At 42.9% G+C, this 19145-nt stretch overlaps 1 protein-coding gene and 1 long non-coding RNA gene across 16 annotated transcripts in view; one reads left to right on the top strand and one right to left on the bottom strand.

The window, feature by feature from the left end:
- The window catches only part of KRCC1 (lysine rich coiled-coil 1), a 42347-nt gene extending 35831 nt beyond the window's left edge, over positions 1-6516 (bottom strand). For 6 of the 13 annotated variants that reach the window (XM_072636916.1, XM_072636918.1, XM_072636919.1 and 3 more), the window contains exon 1: positions 6388-6516. Coding sequence is in view for 2 of the 13 variants with exons in the window: in XM_072636909.1 (XP_072493010.1) it covers positions 5768-6110 (343 nt within the window). In the remaining 11 variants the exon portion in view is untranslated. Of the gene's footprint in view, positions 1-5767; positions 6126-6387 lie in introns of those variants that run through there. The other 7 variants (XM_072636914.1, XM_072636915.1, XM_072636923.1 and 4 more) reach the window with 4 other exon arrangements.
- A 90-nt stretch (positions 6517-6606) lies between these two features.
- Positions 6607-18507, top strand: LOC140521666 (uncharacterized). Of its 3 annotated transcripts, XR_011973019.1 has the most exons (4): positions 6607-6740; positions 11161-11215; positions 15952-17357; positions 17702-18507. It is a non-coding gene; the product is annotated as an uncharacterized lncRNA (long non-coding RNA). The 3 variants fall into 3 exon arrangements; XR_011973018.1 differs by having other exon boundaries at positions 15952-18507; XR_011973020.1 differs by having other exon boundaries at positions 15898-18507.
- The last annotated feature ends 638 nt before the right edge of the window (positions 18508-19145 follow it).

Below are 19145 nucleotides of genomic sequence, written 5' to 3'. Positions count from 1 at the left end.
TCAATAGTCCTCTGCTGGTCTCCCTGCCTTTTTCCCCACTCCAGCTCAGTTGCCACAGAGATGTTCCTCAAAGCTTAGTCTGACCATATCCCCCTTCCCATTGCTTCAGGATTTCAAAGAAGATGCTATGTGGCTCTTAATGCCCCATTCCACCTCCAGCTTCCTTACCCTTTACACCACTCCCCTCAACTGGTGATCCATGGACACTGGCCTTGTCACTGTTCCATGGATATGACCCTGAGCCTCTTCAACCACTGTCCCCCATGCCTGGAATGCTCCACCTTTCCCAGTCCAGCTCACCCTCTCAGGGCCTCCTCTCTGAGATGATCTCCCATTTACACTGTATCTTGTATCTACATACTTGTCTGCATGTTGTCTCCTAAGTAGACCATAAGCCCCTTAAAGGCAGGAATGGCTTTTGCTTTTCTTTGTGTCTCCATCACCTAGCACAGTGTCGAGCACTCAGTAAGCTCTTAATAAACGCTTACTGATGATCAACTACAAGGCTGTTACGATACCAAGCTTTGCACATTTTAAGATAAGTGTAGCCTATAGACCACAGCTCTCAAGAAAAACAAATCAAAAGCACAGGTCTTAAAGTATCATCATCCTACAAGAAAAAGAAAACCATCCCATAATAGCGCTAATATTATTTGATAATGTATTTGAATTGGTATACATTGAAGTTCCAGTGTTTACAACTGGGCCTTGGGTACAGTTCCTTTGCATATAATAATAAGAGCCAGCATTTACAAAGAATTGTAAGGTTTGCAAAGTGCTTTACAAAAATTCTCTCATTTGATTCTCACAACAGTCTTAGGAGGAAGGTGTTATTATCCTTTTACAGGAGGGGAAACTGAGGCTGAGAGAGGTTAAGTGACTTGCCCAAAGTCCCAGGATTTGAACTTGGGCCTTCCTGACTCCACCTACTAAGTCATTTTTGCTGTTCCATAGTAAGCACTTCATACTCGTTTAATTCTGTCAGTTTTTATACAATGCTATCTGTAATAAATGCACAGGATTTCAATCTAACAAGTTATTATTTTTCATGAAAGAACTACAGTATAATGTTAGAATTTGCTATTCTCATCTTCTTACCTAGTGCAGACACAATCAGCACAGCCCTTAGTGGGATCTCCTCCAGAGCATGGATTGTCTTGCGTTTTTTCCTATCTGTATCCCCAGGTCCTTAGCACAGTCCTTGGAAGACAGTGCTTAGTAAATGCTTTTTCAGTCACTCATTCATTATTTCTAAATATGATTCTCACTAGCTAGTTAAAAAAAACATTCCTTTTAATTTATGATTTCTAAATTTTTATAAGGATAATGCTATGATGTAATCTGCTGGGTTTTTTCTTATGCTGTTAATTAACTTGAATCTAGTAACATCTGTATCAAAATCTAGGTACTTCTGCCTCATCATCTTGAAGATGAACATTCATTTTGACTATTTTAGAGAAATACTAATAGAAATAATTTGACTGTTGTAATAATGAAGCTAGGAATTTTCCTCATTCTCAATGAAGAGCATCTTACATTTCTTTTTCTCTAAGTGGGGAAACAAAAAAGATTCACTTGAGGGAGGAGGGTCATAGGTGGGAGAAAAACATTGTTTTCAATGTTACTAACATTTTAAAAATTTGGCTCTTGGAAAAATAGAATAATGACTCTTACCATGAGCTCTTTCAATGCTTCTCTTCATGGAAGTGTCTTCATTTTGTTTTGTTTGGATTAAAGCCTACGTTTAATTTGCCTCAATACATTTCAGCTTCTGTTTCTTGGCTCCTGGTAGAATTCTCACTACATTGACCTTTGATCATTCCCTTCTAGGAGACTGACAAGATCCTGATCAGCCCATTACAGCTAAAGCAGAAGGAAAGTAGGGTTTGGCATGTGAAAAGGGAGCCACTTTTGTTACAGTAATCTGATCAGGATCTTGAGAGGCAGGAGGAAGGTATGAATGGTTCTTTAGCTACACTTCCAGGAATGCACAAGTTAGAAGTAATAAAATGGCCGTTTTTCTTTCTCCCTGGCTCTTGCTTATCCCCTATCCAGAACATGGAACTACAGTATTATAGGACTCCTAATACAGGAAAGGGCAATAAATACTCCTAATGACATAAAAGCACTAGGGAGGAAGCTACTTGAAGGATATTCTCCCATGAGAGGTTAAGTGACTTACAAATGCCCCAAATCATCAGCTAACATTAGAGGCACTTTCTGAACCTGAGGTCTTCCAGACTCCAAGCCTAGCACTCTGCCCATCATGCCAAGCTTCCTCCTTATAAATGCTTAAGACTTTTTTAGAAATGTCTAAATTTAAATGTGAGCGCTTCAGAATGACCACTTGTGTCAAGTCAGAAAGCTTTGGGGCAAGATTAATCACCTGACTAAATGACAAAAAGTCGATTTCTTCAGCTAGCAGAGGAATTGTATTTGATTTTTAATATTCTAAAGAAAAAGAATATGACACTACCCAAAGCTGGGTTTTTCATTATTCACTGAATATCACCACTGAGTTCATGTTACTTGTCAGTTTCCCATGTAACGTGCTTCAGTGTTAACTGTAACAGGTATCATGGAATCACAGAATCTGAGAACCACAGGGGACCCTCGATCTCATCTAGCCTGAGCCCCTCATGTTCCAGAGGAGGGGAAGTGACTTGCCCATGGTCACACAGCTGGCTCACTGCAGAGCCAGGATCAGATCATGGGGTGTCCTGACTCCTAGAGTCCAGTGTGCCCACTCTACCCTGCTGTGATGAAATAGTTTGTACTGTAGGGATAGTGACCTGACACTGCAGCTTGCTAAGAGGACCTGAATATGCTTCCAAGATGGCACATGCTAACCAAGTTAGTCGTTCTTTGCACAGACAACCATTTCCTTTAAGATGGTGACTGACTGCAGCCAGCTGTCTGTGTCACTTTTCAGGACACTGAGAAGGGCAAGCCTGAGGACAGGTATAGTGTTACACAAACCACAACTGAAAACAGCTCAAGCTTTCATTGAGGGGGCAGGAGGGAGCAGGAAAACGCCTAAGTGATTTCCATTTCTGAATAAAAAGAACAATTACATAGACTGGTAACAAAGCCTAATTCTTTAAAGGGGGCTTTTAAGATTTACAGAATGTTATCCTATTATACAGAATACTATACTAATCTTCCATCTATGGTGATTTATATAAGAAAGACTGTTACCTTGTTCAGTATAAAAATAATTTCAGGGATTTTTTTAAAATTATTATTATTAGGCTTTGTATATAGCACACCAAAAGAATTTAAGGTAGAAAGCTTCTATTTTTATAGTGTGCTGCAGTGGTGAAAAGAAAATTACCTTGCCCCTCTCTCTTGTAAAGTTTTTAAAAATAGTGTTTAAATGTTTACTCTCCCTCATGAGGGGATGTCTTCTTTTAAATGGCAGTTTTAAAACCAAGGAAAATAGGTATGGAAGCATTTAAAGTTTCAGTGCACTTTTTATATAGCAAGTACAAATTTAAACTTCACATGGTGTAAATTTTTCCCTGAAGCCTACTAGGATGGAATTCATCCAAAGAAAAGGCAAACAACGTGGGCCTTGATCTGGTGGGCCTGAAGCCTTCCAGAAGTGTGATTCTCAGGAGAATTAAGTGTTAGTATAGTGAGGTCAGGTCTACAGGGTCTGGGAAGAACTGTGGAAAATGAGGAGGGCGGCTGAAGCCCAGGAAGTACTTTACTGTTCTTTGTACTTCGTATTTTGTGTGCCTAAAAATCTGCTTGATTATCCGCTGATAAATGAGAAAGTCAGGTCAGAGCTCTGACATATAGGGGGACCACGGCTCAGAGGATGGACCCCTTTCTAGTGCCTGTTCTGGCCCACTTCATCTTTATATATGAGCTGAAACCCAGGGAGGCTGCTTGTACATTGCCAAGGACTCCAGTTTGCAAATGATGGGCAAACTGTACAGTCTCTCTGCCCGTGTCTCCCCAGAAGGGGGCTTGAGTAGTTGAGCCACAAGGTCTCCCAACAAACTTCCTCCTCCTACCCTACCTGGCTAGACTTGTCCCCACATGGTTGGCAGGCTCCCCCTCCTTCCCTTTGTTGTCCACTCTCTACCCTACAGGTAGCCTGGTATACAGCACTGCACTTGGGAGTCAGAAGGCCCTGGGTTCAATTATGGTTTCAGACATTCAACAGCTGGGTGACACAGCAATAAGTCACTCTAACCTCTGTCAGTCCCAAGCTTCCCATCTTTGAAATGTAGAGGACAACCAAGCAGCACATCTTGCAGAGATGGCTGCAGTTTGGGCTGGAAAGGTCCTCTGAGGTCCATGAGGCCAAGCCCCTCTAGTTACACAGGAATCTAAAGCTTCTGAGCTGGTGGTGCTTAAGTGGGCAGTACGGGGCTTTCTATCACCCTGTGACCTTGGGTGAGAATTCACTGAACCTGTTTAGTCTCAGCTTCCTCCTCTGTAAACAAAGGGGTTGGACTGAATGGCCTCTGAGGCTCCTTCCTAGAGGTCCATGAACCTATTTCTTTCTAAATCGATTTTAATTAGAGATGAGAATATTAGAAAAGAGTGCCTCTGGGATCTGGCCTTGGCCTGTGTTGTTCTGCCAAAGCTAAGACATTTTAGAGAGCTACATCTGCCTACCTGAGATGAAGTGACTTGTCCTTAGGGTCATTCAGCCATATGTGTCAGACAGGACTTGAACCCAGGCCTTCCTGAACAGTTCTCTATCCACTGAGCCAAGGGCCACAAGAATAACAAGATGACAAGCAATAAGAACTGGACTCAACCCTGAATTCATGGGTTTATGGAACTCCCAGGTGAGGAAACTCCTCCTCCCTCAGCATGTTCTCTGCAACTACTACTCTGAGAGAGTGGAGGAGATGACTTAGGGGGCAAAGTCACTCACTTATACACACATATATTATATATGTCTATATATAAACAAATGTCTATATAGGCATGAATGTGTATGTATGTATGCACTTTACTATATATGTCTATATAGGTATGAATGTGTGTATATGTATATATGTATGTATTTTCACTTTACTTCTCTCCTTCCAAGCCTTGGACCCTCCTTACTAAAGGCTCCTAATTCTCCCCCCATCTCTTCTCTCCTAACCTTTCTATATCCTTTTGCTGGGTCCCCCCTCTCTCTCTGCCCCTCCTTTCCTAATCCTTCCATACTCCCCCTGTCTTTCCTAGGGACCCCCTCTCTCTCTGCCCTAACTCCTCCATACTCCCCCCTCTTTCCTGGGGTGTCCTTCTATCTTTCTGTCCCTTGACTCCTAACCTTTCCATACCCTTTTCCTGGGGTCTACCTCTCTCACTCTCTCTGCCCCTCCTTCCATACTCCCTCCTCTTTCCTGGGGTCCCCCTCTCTCTGCCCTAACCCCTCCATACTCCCTCCTCTTTCCTGGGGTCCCCCTCTCTCTGCCCTAACCCCTCCATACTCCCCCCTCTTCCCTGGGGTCCCCCTCTCTGCCCTAACTCCTCCATATTCTCCCCGTCTTTCCTGGGGTATCCCTCTATCTTTCTGTCCCTTGACTCCTAACCTTTCCATACCCTTTTCCTGGGGTCTTTCTCTGCCCCCCCTTTCTTGGCGTCCCCCCCCCCCCCTCTGCCGCCCCTCCCCCGCTCCTGAAGTCGCTCCCGCCCCGCCCCCTCCCCTACTGCTGGGCGGGGCTGGTCACATGGGCGTGTCACACCCCTCCCCCCGCCGGAGGGATGGGGCCGCCCCCGCCCCGCGGCGCCCCCTCCCGGGGCGGGCACTCACCTTCTCGGAGGCCGGGGCGGGGGTCTACATTACAACTACTGTCCCCCCTCCCCGCCGCCGCCGTGGTGGAGCCGCCGCCGGCGGGGGCTCCGCAGGAGGGGGCGGCCCCGGGGCCCACGCCCGCTCCCGCCGCCTCCGCCGCCGCCGCCGCCGCGCACGACGAGGACGAGCCCGGGGACAAGGCCTCCCCCGGCGGCGGCGGCGGAGGAAGCCGCGGCGGCGACGAGGTGACAGCGCTCGGCGCCGACGCCATGTCAGCGGGGCGGCCCAGCACGCCTGCGCAGGAGACGCCCTCGCGGCGCACGGCCGGCCCCGCCCATCCGGCCCCCGCCCCGCCCACCATCTCCTTCTCCGGCCCTCCTCCTCCCCAACTCTGGCCTCGTTCTCAGGCGCCGGGCCTTAGCACGGGGAACGCCCTCTGCCGCGCCCTGCGTCACAGTGGGTGACGCCCAGGTCTGCCCCGGGAGCCCCGCCCACCCGCTGTGGCGCGTGCGCTCGCTGCTAACTGCTGGCGGGGCTCGTGCTGGGGGGAGGGGCAGGTCGGGGAAGAGAATGAAGGCGAGTTCGAATCCCGCCTCTGGCTTTGTCGCTGGGTGGGTGGCCGGGCTGCAGTCCCTTACCGGGGCCTCAGTGCTCTCGTCCGACTTAAGAAATACACGGCACGTGTCTGCCCCTCCTGTAACGTACGGCAGTGGACTTGGCCGCCCTGGAAATCCAGAACCTTCCTGGAGGACTCGCCGTTACCGGGAGCGCGGTGCCCAGTCTGAGGGGGAGGGGCAAGTTTGGGCTCCTTCCGGTCCGACCGAGAGACGCTGGGCCGGAAACGGGACCTAAAAAAGCCGGGAAGCCCCGGGTTCGAGTCCTGCCGGGCGTGGGACCGAGCCCCTCCGGGCCCTGGGGCTGCGCTGCAGGGTAGGAGGCCTTTGGTCCCCTCGTGGGTGAAGCCGCGGGCACCGCCGCTCTCGTAGTAGAGGTATTAGTAACCCCGTTACGGGCACCCTGCAGGCGGGCCGCCACGACGGGCCGGGGAAGCTCGCCTTCCGGGGTGGTCAGGGCTTCCGAGGGGCGGGGGAGGGGGGGGAGCATGTTTGGACCCCTGCTGTGTGCCAGCCACGTGGAAACAGGCAGTTCAGTTATTACTTGTATGCCCTTATGCAGGGCACTTAGTCACTCTCTAAGCATCCTTTAATGTGCTCCACTCTGGCAAAACAAATAGAAGCAGAAAAAAAAACCCTGCCCTCTACAAAGAGTTTACATTCCAATGAGAAAGACTGGACCTGGAGACGTCTCATTTCCATTGTCCATTGAAGGGGGATGGGCCAGGTGAACTTTAAGATTCTTTATAACTAAATCTGTGACCATTCTCATTCTGTATAGAATTAGATATTAGAAAGAAGGGGTCAGCTCTCCCCGTTAGGCTAACTAGGCAAAAATCTTCTGAAATTACTGATATCTGCAGAAGAAGCCCCAGGTATCTTTAGGATCACTTGATGTACTCCTCGGGTTCAGTGTGCGGGATATTTTGCGTAATCACCATAATGTGCCCTGTAGTGAGCAGAGGGTCTTGGGGTTCGGAAGACCTGTCTGCACATCCACCTCTGACGTCTATGTGACTTTGACCAGATTGTTTAACGTTTTTGTGTCTGTTTCCTCATCTGAGTAAAACGATAGGGTTGGACTAGGTGCCTCCTGACGTCTCTTTAGCTCTAGGTATATACGGTCCTATAAAACTCATGGGCTAAGTGACTGCTGGGGAGGTCCCTTAACCTCTCATTGCCCAGGCAATGGTTTAAAACACCTCAGAAGTCTCTTTTGCTTCTAACCACTGCCTCCCTTTATCATCCCACACCTTTATCACCCCCTCTTTTCTTATCCCTTTCAGTTTCCCCTGTGTGTGTTTGTGTGTGTCTGTAGTAAACAGGGCTTTTTTTTACTGAGCCAGTTCCTAACCTGAGAATGGCGAATCAGCAAGCCAGAGATAAAGTCCCAGTAATCAGGTAGGTGTTTAATTTCAGAGTGAGGAGTGTTCCTTTTGCTGAAGTAAAAGCACAGGTTATATACTTAAATCACAACTGAGGAAGGAGCGGGGAAGGTGGATTACATACAGTCATTTAGTGGTTTTCCACAAGAAATCCCTAAGTCCCACAATACAACAATTCAGGATCAAGTCTTTGGGGGTTGTGACCACCTCCCCCAAAATACAGAACCAGAGTTCTGTGACAGAACAGGTTCTACAATTTTTGATTTGTTTCACTTATGGTCCGTTGATAGTGAGCCTGGTCGGAGTTTTCATTAATCAGTTTAAGCTGTATTGTGAGCTCTGACTCCCAAGCCAGAGTCAGCTCTCAGGAAAACTAAATTTTTGGTATACTCATTACACATATATTGATTAATATGATTTGTGTGTGTGTGTGTGTGTGTGTGTGTGTGTGTGTGTGTGTGTGTGTATGTATTCTTCCTTTTTTGGAACCAATTCTAATAAGACAGAGGTTTAAGGATTTCCTGGCCCCCATTTTCCCCTCCATTGTAAAAACTTCCTTGGATGTCTCTTATGTAAGAAAATTTTCTCCATTCTAACTCTCTTTCTCCTCTCACTGCATTCTGCTTTCTCCTCCCTTCACTTTTTTTTAGAAATCATTTCAACATAATGGACTTACATCCATGCCCCCTCCTATGTAAGCTCCTTTTAATTGCCCTGATAATGACAAAGTTCTTAGGAGTTACATGTATCATCTTCCCATATAGGGATGTAAACAGTTTAACTGTATTAAGCCTCTTGTGATTATCCTTTCATGTTTACCTTTTAATGCTTCTCTTGAGACTTCTGTTTGAATGTCAGATTTTCTATTTAGCTCTGGTCTTTTCATCAGGAATGCTTAAAAGTCCTCTGTTTCCTTGAATATCCATTTCCCCCCTGAAAGATTATTCTCATTTTTTCTGGATAGGTGATTCTTAGTTGTAATCCTTACTCCTTTACCTTGTAGAATATTTTATTCCAAGCCCTCTGCTCCTTTAATGTGGAAGCCACTAAATCTTGTGTGATACTGACTATGGCTCCATGATATTTGAATTCTTTCTTTCTTACTTCTTAAAGAACTTTGTTTGACCTGGGAGCTCTGGGATTTGGCTATAATATTCCTGAGAGTTTTCATTTTGGGATATTTTTCAGGAAGTGATCAGTGAGTTCTTTCATTTTCTACTTTGCCCTCTGGATCTAAGATATCAGGGCAGTTTTCCTTGATAATTTCTTGAAATATGATATCTAGGCTCTTTCTTTCATCATGGCTTTCAGGTAGTCCAATGATTCTTAAATTATCTCTCACCAATCTTTTTTCCAGGTTTTTATGAAAAGGTATTTCGTATTTTCTTCTATTTTTTACACTTTTGACTTTGTTTTATTGTTTTTTGCTGTCTCATAGAGTCATTAGCTTCTACTTGCCCAAGTCTCATTTTTAAGGAATTATTTTTTTCTGTGTGATTTTGTATCTCTTTTCCATTTAGCCAATTCTGCTTTTTAAGGAGTTCTTTTCTTCAGTAAATTTTTGTGCCTCTTTTATCATTGGGCTAATTCTGTTTTATAAGGTATTATTTTTTCAGTGTTTTTTGTACCTCTTTTACCAAGCTAATAATTCTCTTTTCATGATTTTCTTGCATTACTCTTTCTTTTCCCAATTTTTCCTCTATTATTCTTAATACTTTCTTTAATTCTTCTAGGACTGCTTGTTGGGTTTGGATACAATTAGCATTTTCTCTTTGAGTTTTTTTCGTAGCTGTTTGCAAATTGTTGTCTTCTGTGTTTATGTCTAAATCTTCCCTGCCACCATATTAACTTTATATGGCCAATTCTTTTTTTTATGTATATGACTTACTCATTTTTCCACCCTATTTCTTGACTTTAAACTTGATGTTAAAGTTGTGCTCTGCTCACCTTGGTGTGGGGAGGGACTGTGCCAAGCTTCAGGTTTTTTTGTGCTGCTGTTTTCAGAGCTAGTTCTGGGAGTCCATTAGTTTTTGGTGCTTCTAAGATGGTGTGATTCTGGAGAGGTATGGTCACTGCTCCTCTGGTCTGTGTTCTGGTTTTTACCAAGGAGGGGTCCATGGTCTCCTGCAGTCACAAGTACTAGCACTCCTCTTGGCCGCTGTTACCCAGAACAGCATATGAGTAATAGAATTGCCCATCAGCACTAGCTATTCCCAGCGTCAGCAAAGGTGCCCTGTGTTCTCTTTCTGAATAGCTATTCAACTCTCTCAACATCTGTGGGTTAACAGCTCCTGAAGCTGCTGCTTCTGCTGCTGTAGTCACTGTTGCTGCTGCCATACGTGTGGGCTTGGAATAGACCTCCATCCCATGTTACAGATTTCTCATTGCCAACTTCTCAAGTTTTCTTAGGACAGAAAAATATCTCATTCCAACCTTTTGTTGGCTCTGCTGCTCCAAAATTTGATTTGAGGCATAATTTTAAAGTTGTTTAGAGAGGAATGTTGAGAGAGTTCAGTTGGGTGGCTACCCCTAATCCACCATCTTGCCTCTACTCCCTAATAATCCCCCATCCCAGATTTTCAAACTTCAAGCCTAGGGTTCTCTCTACTGCACTGTACTGCCTTTGCCTTAAACCAGAGTCCTTCCAGGTGTTTGGAGCTCCTAGCCTAGGTCCCATAAGTTATTCAAGATATCTGGGATTGCACAGGGGTCTGATAACCTGTTTGATATCATATAGCAAGTTGATAAGCAGAGTTGAAACCAATACCTATCGTCTTCAAAGCTGACCCTGCTGCACCAGCTTACCTGCTGAATGATTAGGATGAACCATAAATCTTACCTGTCACAATAGATGTGTGACATAATAGACACAGTCTTCTCTGAGATGCCCAAATGAAGGCAGTGGAGTGCATTAGAAGGAATGGTGAATTCTGAATCTGAGGAACTGGGTTCAAATCCTTATTCTGACACTTGTTATTTATGTAATCTTGGAAAAATAATTTAACCTCTCTGGCCCTCAGTTTCTCCATCTGTAAAACAAAGGGGCTGAACTGGCTGGTCTCTAAATTTCCTCCCAGCTGTAACATCTCTCTGGGCTTTGGTGTCCTCATTTGAAAATAAAGTTGGGAGGGAGGTATTGGACTAGACTACCTTTGTTTATGAACCTATAGTTTGTACCTTGATTTTCCAATTATTTCTAAAATTCCTGGACCAAATGTCTATTGTTTTACTCTCCACACAGTTCAGCATTGAGATCAACCCCATGAATGTCCACTAAACTTCCAACCTGAGTGAGAGATTGGCCCAGGTTTTAAAATTAAAAAAAAATACCTCTATTTATCTTCAGGACTGATTTTGAAAGCTCATATTTTTACTATTAAACTCAAATATTGTTCCTTTTATGTCTTTGCAGTCCTTGCACCCTCCCACAGCTGTGAACTCTCTTCCATTTGGTTCCAAAAGAACAGGTAATGTAACTCAGTAAAATTTCTTCCAAATAAACTCTTGCTCTCTGTAAATCTGGACTCTTTTTGTCCTTCATACTATAAGTCATCCTTCCAAGAGAGGGGAGGCATCCCATCCTCATCATACCACTTATGTTATTGATTTTCCTTGGTTGATCAGGCCCTACTAAACTGATTTATGTTAACCAGGCTCCCAGGAAACTTTTACAATTTAAACATCTATTCATTCTTTGTATTTGTAACCCAACCTTAGCAAACTATCAAGTAGAGAGTAGGTGCTGAATAAATTCTTGTTGATTGATTAACTCATTGATTTACTTTTGTTAACTAATTTTTACAAAATTAACAAATATTTTCTGTACTTCTCTCCATACATGCTAAAAAAGAAAACAGAACCCCTATAATAAATATGCATAATCAAGTAAAACAAATTCCCTAATTGGCTGTTCTAGGACTTCAGGGCAGTTTTCCTTGATAATTTCTTGAAAGATGCTATCCAGACTCTTTTTTCAATCATGCCTTTCAGGGAGACCAATAATTCTTAAATTAGCTCTCCTGGATCTATTTTCCAAATCAGTTTGTTTTCCAATGAAGTATTTTATATTTTCTTCTATTTTTTCATTCTTTCAATTTTATTTGACTTATTCTTGATGTCTCATAAAGTCATTACCTTCCATTTGCACAATTTAATTTTTAATGAATTGTTTTCTTCAATTAGCTTTTGTACCTCCTTTTCCATTTAGCCAATTCTACTTTTTAAGGAATTCTCTTCAGTGAGTTTTTGTGCCTCTTTTTTCATTTGGCCAATTCTACTTTTTTAAGGAGGTGTTTTCTTCAGTGGACTTTTTTCCCCATTTGGCCAATTGTATTTTTTAAAGAATTGTTTTCTATAGTCAATTTTTGTCCTTTTCCAAGCTATTAACTCTTGAATATCTTTCATCTCTTTTCTTAATCTTTTTCTACCTCTCTTATTTGACTTTTTAAACTCCTTGAGCTCTTCTAAGGCAGCTTTTTGGGCTTGAAACCAGTTTAGGTATACTGACGATGTTGTTCCCTTCAGAATTTTTGTTTTGCTCTTCCCTGTCCCCATAGAAAGAATCTATGGTCAATATTTTTGCCCATGATGTCTGCCTATTTCTTGGCTTTTAAAGTTGAACTCTCCAACTGGAGTGCAGGGAACACCGTCCCAAACTTCTTGTGTTAGGGGCCAGGGGACTGGTCACTGGCTTTGTGTGCTGGGGCCTCAGGTGCTGGCAGCTAGAGGCTATAGGCATCTGGCAGCTTACATGGTACTGAGCTAGGGTCCTAGTGGTGGTGGCTGTTGGGTGCTGAGGCCAGGTGGGGTTTTTCTGCATTTCCTTGGGCTGTGCTGAAACATGTGGAAGACACCTGTTTGGCTAGGGCTGCATTGAAGCTTATGGGGATTTGGTTGCTGTAGGGCGTCTGCCATCTAGAGTTGCACTGAAGCACAGGGCAGTTTGCTGGAGGATGCTTGCCCATGGGTGCACATGGTGGTTCTCTGAGCTGGAGTCTCCTGTTTCCCCTGGCTGCATCAAAGCAGGTGGGGGGGGGATGGGTGGTCCAGGGGGATGGGTGGTCCAGGGGGGTGGGGTTCCTGGTGTTGGCACTTGCCTGCTTTACCACCCTAGGGCTCAAGATCTCCTGTTAGTTTGCTGGGGTGGGGCTTGCTGAGATACCTCCCATCCTGTAGTCTTCCCTTCCCATTAATCCCCCAAGCCTCCTGGGCTAAAAGACTGCTGTACTCCATCTTTCTACTGGCTCCACTGTTGTAGGGTTTTTCTTGCAGCGATATTTACTGGGTTTTTAGAGGTCAGTAAGGGAGATTGAGAATGATTTAATGCTTACTCCACCTTCTTGGTTCCCAGAAGTCCAAGAATGGCTTTTTCTCAAGTTTCCTCTTTCTGACCACTATGCAGCTTTTGTCATTGTTCAGCACTGTCTTCTCCTGATACTCTTTTCTCTCTTTTATGACATGGCTCTCTCCTGCTTCTCCTCCTTCCTCTCTGTGCCCTTCTTTTCAGTCTCCTTTGTTGGACCTTCATCCTAGTAGTGCCCTCCAGCCATGGGTATCCCTCAAAGCTCTGTCCTGAGCCTTCTCTCTTCTCCCTCTATACTATTTCTGCCATGGATCATCTCTATGCAGATGGTCCTTACATCTATTTGTCTAACCCAACCTCTCTCCTGACCTCCAGTCTTATGTCTCCAATGACATATTCGACATTTTGTATTGGATTTCCCTTGGACATCTTAAATTCAAAGTATCCAAAACCAAAATGACCATCTTTCCTCCCAAACTTCCCCATCTTTCTAACTTTTCTATTACAGTACATGATGCCAACATTTTCTCAGTCTCCCAGGCTGAGGTGTATTTGGATGATCTTATTGGAAAAGTCTCTAGTTTATTCCTTTTACATATAATATTGCCTCTTGGTATTATTGTTATGTCATGTCTGACTCTCTAGAGCTTTTTGCAATTTCCTTTTCCAGTTCATTTTACCGATGAGGAAAATGAGGCAAATAGGGTTAAGAGACTTTCCCAGGGTCACAGAGCTAGCAAATGTCTGAGGCCAAATTTGAACTCCAGTCCTACTGCTTCTAGGCCCAATTCTCTATCTGCTGTACCACCTACCTGCCCTAGATAGATATTATTTGTCATACTAAGGAAAGGTCCATTTGTTCCTATGTTTTCTACCATTTTGAACAGAATCATGTGTCATACTTTATCAAAAATCATTTTCTATATCTATTTATAGAATCATAATTTTTATTTTTCTTATTACTGCAGTATGTCATGTTTATCACGTTTCTACTATTAAACCAATCTCGCATTTCTGGTATAAATCCAATCTGGCCACAGAATATAATTTTTGTGACATATTACTGTAGCCCTTGGCTAATATTTCATTAAAATGTTTATGTCAGTGTTCATTAGAGACAATGATGTTTTCTTTCAGTTTTGACTCTCTCTGCTTTAGGCATCAAGACCATATTTGTATCATAGAAAAAATTGGTAGGATTCTTTTTCTATTTTTGCAATCAGTTTGTGAAATAATGGACTTCACTGGTCTTTGAATGTTTGAGAGAAATTGCTTATAATGCCATCTCTTCTCTGTTCTTTTTTTCCTTTTGTGAGTTCATTTATGGCTTATTCAATTTATTTTTCTGAGATGGGGTTAAATTCTCTATTTCTTGCTAATCTGGGCTTTTAGATTTTTGTAAATATCTATCCATCTCATTTGTCATTTTTATTTATATATAGTTGAACAAAATAATTTCCAATAATAATACTAATTAATAGCTCATACTTATATCGCACTTTAAGGTTTGCAAAGCACTATACAAATATTATCTCAATTCTCACAACATTTTTGAGAGATAGGTGCTGTTATTATCCCCATTTTACTGGAAAACTGTGGCATACAAAGGGTTATTGAGGAGGTGTCTGAGCCTTCCTGCCTCTAGGTCCAGTGTCTATTTGTTAGGAATTCTTCTTTTTTATTACTCATACTGATAATTAGTTTTTCCTCTTTTTTCTTTAAAAAAAATTCAAATTAGCCTAAAATAGCCCATATTTTTAAAAAATCCAGCTCCTAATTTTATTTATCAATTCAATTTTTTTGCTTTTGTTTTTGTTCATTTTTTTATTTCCAGAAATTCCTTCCTTCCTTCCTTCCTTCCTTCCTTCCTTCCTTCCTTCCTTCCTTCCTTCCTTCCTTCCTTCCTTCCTTCCTTCCCTCCTTCCCTCCCAGTGGCATCAGCCATTCATGGGCCCAATCCCATGACCAGTCAGCACGAGAGCCTTGGCCTGCTCCCTTTCTAACATGGGCCACTTTACCCTGTACCCCACCCCAATTCTAATCTCATTCCCCCATTCCTGTGTGCTCATCATATTGGTAATGGACTTAATGTAGACAAACAATCTCCAACTCAAAACACCTGAACTCAAGAAATCCATCAGCCTTAGTGTCCCCAGAGGCAGAGATTTAAGTGAAGTACCAAAGTGGTGTACAAGTGGTGTACACCTAATTAATATCTGGTTGGGGGTTAAATTTATTGATTTTCTAGGGTTTTTTAAAATTACAAATCATTGATGTTTTTCTTTCTTTTGTTAAAAAATGTTTAGAAATATAAACTTTTTACATTTCTAAGGACTGCTTTGACTGCCTACAAAAATTCTGATTTTTTCATTGTTGTCATTATCTTAATGAAATTATCTGTTGTTTCTATGATATTTTTAATTCACCAATTCTTTAGGATAAAGTTAATTGGCCTTTAATTATTTTTAACCATTTTTCAGAGGCTCTTTATTGAATTAATTTTATTGAATTGTAGGCAGTAAGGAGGTATTTATATATATATATGTATATATATATATATATATATATATATATATATATGCTTTTCTGCGTTTGTTTTTGAAGTTTTTAAGACCTAATACACTGTTGGTATTTGTCGAAGTGCCTTCCATAGGTGAGAAATAGGTATACTCCTTTCTGTGCCCATTAAGTAGTCTTCCACAATCTGTCATTTTCTTTTTTAGGTCCTTATTTCTTGCTTATTTTTTGGCTGCATTTTCTCACTCTGTAAATGATTTGTTGAGTGCCTCTACTATGCCTATGTGTCTCTTGCCTCTCTTCCCACACTTTACCTGTGTCAAATTCCAGGTCATTCTGATCAAAAGTGTGACTATTGCCACCTGTTTTGGTATGTTGCTCCAGCACCAGGACTTGTTTCCCAGCTTTGGCCAGGACAGTTGCTACTATCAGGCCTCCAATGCCACTACTGATCACCACTGCATCCAGCTGGTCTGGTACCTGAGTGATGGAGAAAGTTGCAACACAAAGGCAGAAGTGAGGGAGTCAGTATCTCAGACAGTACCAGGTGATCAGGAGGTGAGGCATGGGAACAAAATAAGTCACTGACTCTCTTGTTACTGAAACTCTTGTTTCTCTAACTCAAAAGCAGTTAGCCTATTCCAGAGAAAATTTTTCCTATCTGCTAAGCAAGACCTGAATAATAGACCGGACTGAGAAAAGGTGACTTTAGAACTTGGAGCCCAAGCAATAATATCATCACTTGATGGATCAGGCATCGGCAAAGGAGAAGGAAAGAAAGTATAACCCAGTGACTTGCATATAATATACAAGGAAGGAATGTTTATTGAATAGAATAAGCACAACCGACTGATATGTGGTGTGTGATGACTGTACCTAAATAAAAACTGCTGATACAGCCTGGGTGCCCAGGCATACCTGGTGGGAAGGCTTTAAAGGAAATCAGGTACCAACTTTATCAGCATTGTGGTACCCATTCTTACCAGTTATTAGTTATTGCAACTTCAGAAATTAGGAACATGAGTTAAAGTCCATTCAAAGGACCAAGGACAAGGGATTAGATTATACTTTGTTCTCCTGTAAAACATTCTTACAGCATTGTACGGGTAAGGAAACTGAGGCTCAGAGAGGGGATTTGAACCCATGACTTCCTTGACTGCAGAAGCAGAACTGTAGTCCCTCTCTTATCTGTATCTCTCCTGCCCCATATTCTTTTCCCCACAAGTACCTTGCTTAAGGACCCTCCTTCAAGCTTTTCCATCCATCACCAGCACCCTCAGAGACCTCCTCACGTTCTCCACGAAGGCATTTGGGCTGCCACCCAGGACGAGCCTCCACACCCTGGTCACTAACAGCATGACTCCCGCAGCCAGAGCCAACACTGTCCACAGCCACTCCATGCTTGTCACTTCCAGTGTAGCTCCTGGTGTAGAGAAGGCAAATAGTTTGAGGCTTGTTCAGACTTACAATGAAACAGAATCAGTCTATAAAGGACCCCCACCAGGATGCCCATCCCACTGCTTCTGTGGGTGCAGTGCCAGAGCAGGGATCACCTGATGACTGCAGCAGACACCTGTCAGCCACTCCCTGATGTTCACTTCCTCCCTGCCCCAGGCTTACCTATCTGAACTCCAGATTAAGGGATGGGCCAAGGTGGGCCTGAGCTGAACGCTGGGGTTAGGATCAGAAATTCATCTTCCAATGAGGGCTTTAAAAATTCCTCAACCACTCTGGGAAGGAAAGCAGGAATAAGCCAGGGTTCCTGCTCTCAAGGAGCTTGTGATCTACCAGTAGTGGCATTGGAGGCCTGATAGTAGCAACTGTCCTGGCCAAAGCTGGGAAACAAGTCCTGGTGCTGGAGCAACATACCAAAACAGGTGGCAATAGTCACACTTTTGATCAGAATGACCTGGAATTTGACACAGGTAAAGTGTGGGAAGAGAGGCAAGAGACACATAGGCATAGTAGAGGCACTCAACAAATCATTTTCAGAGTGAGAAAATGCAGCCAAAAAATAAGCAAGAAATAAGGACCTAAAAAAGAAAATGACAGATTGTGGAAGACTACTTAATGGGCACAGAAAGGAGTATACCTATTTCTCACCTATGGAAGGCACTTCGACAAATACCAACAGTGTATTAGGTCTACTTGGGACAAACCAAGACAAACAGATGGAGAGAGAGAGACAGACAGAGATGATAACATTTCTTAAAGAATTAAGGACAGTGATTAACCACTTAATAAATGCCAGGCACTGTGCTAAGCATTGGGATACAAAGAGAAGCAATCTCTGGTCTGTTTCATTTCCATACTAGCTGCCATGCTCCCCTGAGGACTGCTGTACTGTAAGGCCTGCCTTGCAAACCCCTTTAGCTTCAGGACCCCTCTCAGCTCTCTGAATTTCCAACCCACCCTTCAATCCCTATGGGCTGCCATGCTACCCTTCTTCCCTCTCAATGCCACCCCCCAGCTCCCCTTTATATTTTGTTTTCCTCTAATAAACTAACTTTTCTAGCATACCACAATGCCTGGCACATGGTAAACTCTTAATAAATGCTTTATTCCTTCATCTTTTTATATTTGTCTTTAAAAAAAGACAAAGCTTGCTCTCAAGGAATTTCCTTTCTAGTGGAGAAAGTCAAGACATAAAGAGGATCTGGAAAAGCAAAGAATGGAGGTATAAAGGAGGATACCCATGTAGGGGCAATGCTTATGAGAAGGATACAGAGACTGGAGAAAATAATTTTATTTATTGACTTTTACAATAAATCTTACAACATTTTGTATCTTTGAAGGATATTTCGTGTGCACTGTGCTTTCCTTTGGGTGGTGATAACTTGTTTTGTATAATTTGGTAATGAGTTCACAAGATTTTATCCTATTTGATTGTTCATCATGAAACCACACTTTTTTCATATTAAATATTAAGTGTATATTCTCTGAATAATCCATTTTCCCAAGTCTCACTTTTATTATAGTTCCTAGGTTTTCAATGGATTTTAACGAGGCAAGGTTCAAGGCCACTGAAGCATGTTTCTTTCCATCTTTGGATATGGTGACTGGCCAGTGAGCCCAGCTCTTAGGAGACTATGCAGAGTTCTAGACTGAAGTCATCCTCACATACTCTTTGGGGCATGTATAGACATTCCATAACTAGTACAGGTCTGCTAACAAGATGATAAGGAAGGAGCCTGATTGATGGACTAGAGCAGTGCAGCTGGACCTGAGGATCTTGGGTAAACAGGTCCTGTCTTCTTGGTGAGAGAAGAGAGACATACCTTCCCCATTGAAGTTAATATGTGACCCCTGAACACGAGCCTCAGTTCTTTCTCTGGGACTTTATTCTTTTGTTATAAGTGAAGGAGATTATAGGCTACAACCATGTGAACTTCAACAATGATAGCAAGCACAACAATGACAATAATAGCTAACATTCATGTTGTATCTGCTATGTGTCAGGCACTGTGCTGAGTGCTGTACTGTTATGGTCTCGTTGGATTTTCACAACTTCTGGAGGTAGGCATTACTATTTTTTAATCTTCATTTTACAGATAAGGAAACTGAGAGTGACAGAACTT

Source organism: Notamacropus eugenii, chromosome 1 (assembly GCF_028372415.1).
Source record: "Notamacropus eugenii isolate mMacEug1 chromosome 1, mMacEug1.pri_v2, whole genome shotgun sequence".
In the NCBI taxonomy this organism is placed as follows: Eukaryota; Metazoa; Chordata; class Mammalia; order Diprotodontia; family Macropodidae; genus Notamacropus; species Notamacropus eugenii.
Note: the sequence above shows the minus strand (reverse complement) of the source record. Positions and strands in the feature narration are given on the sequence as shown.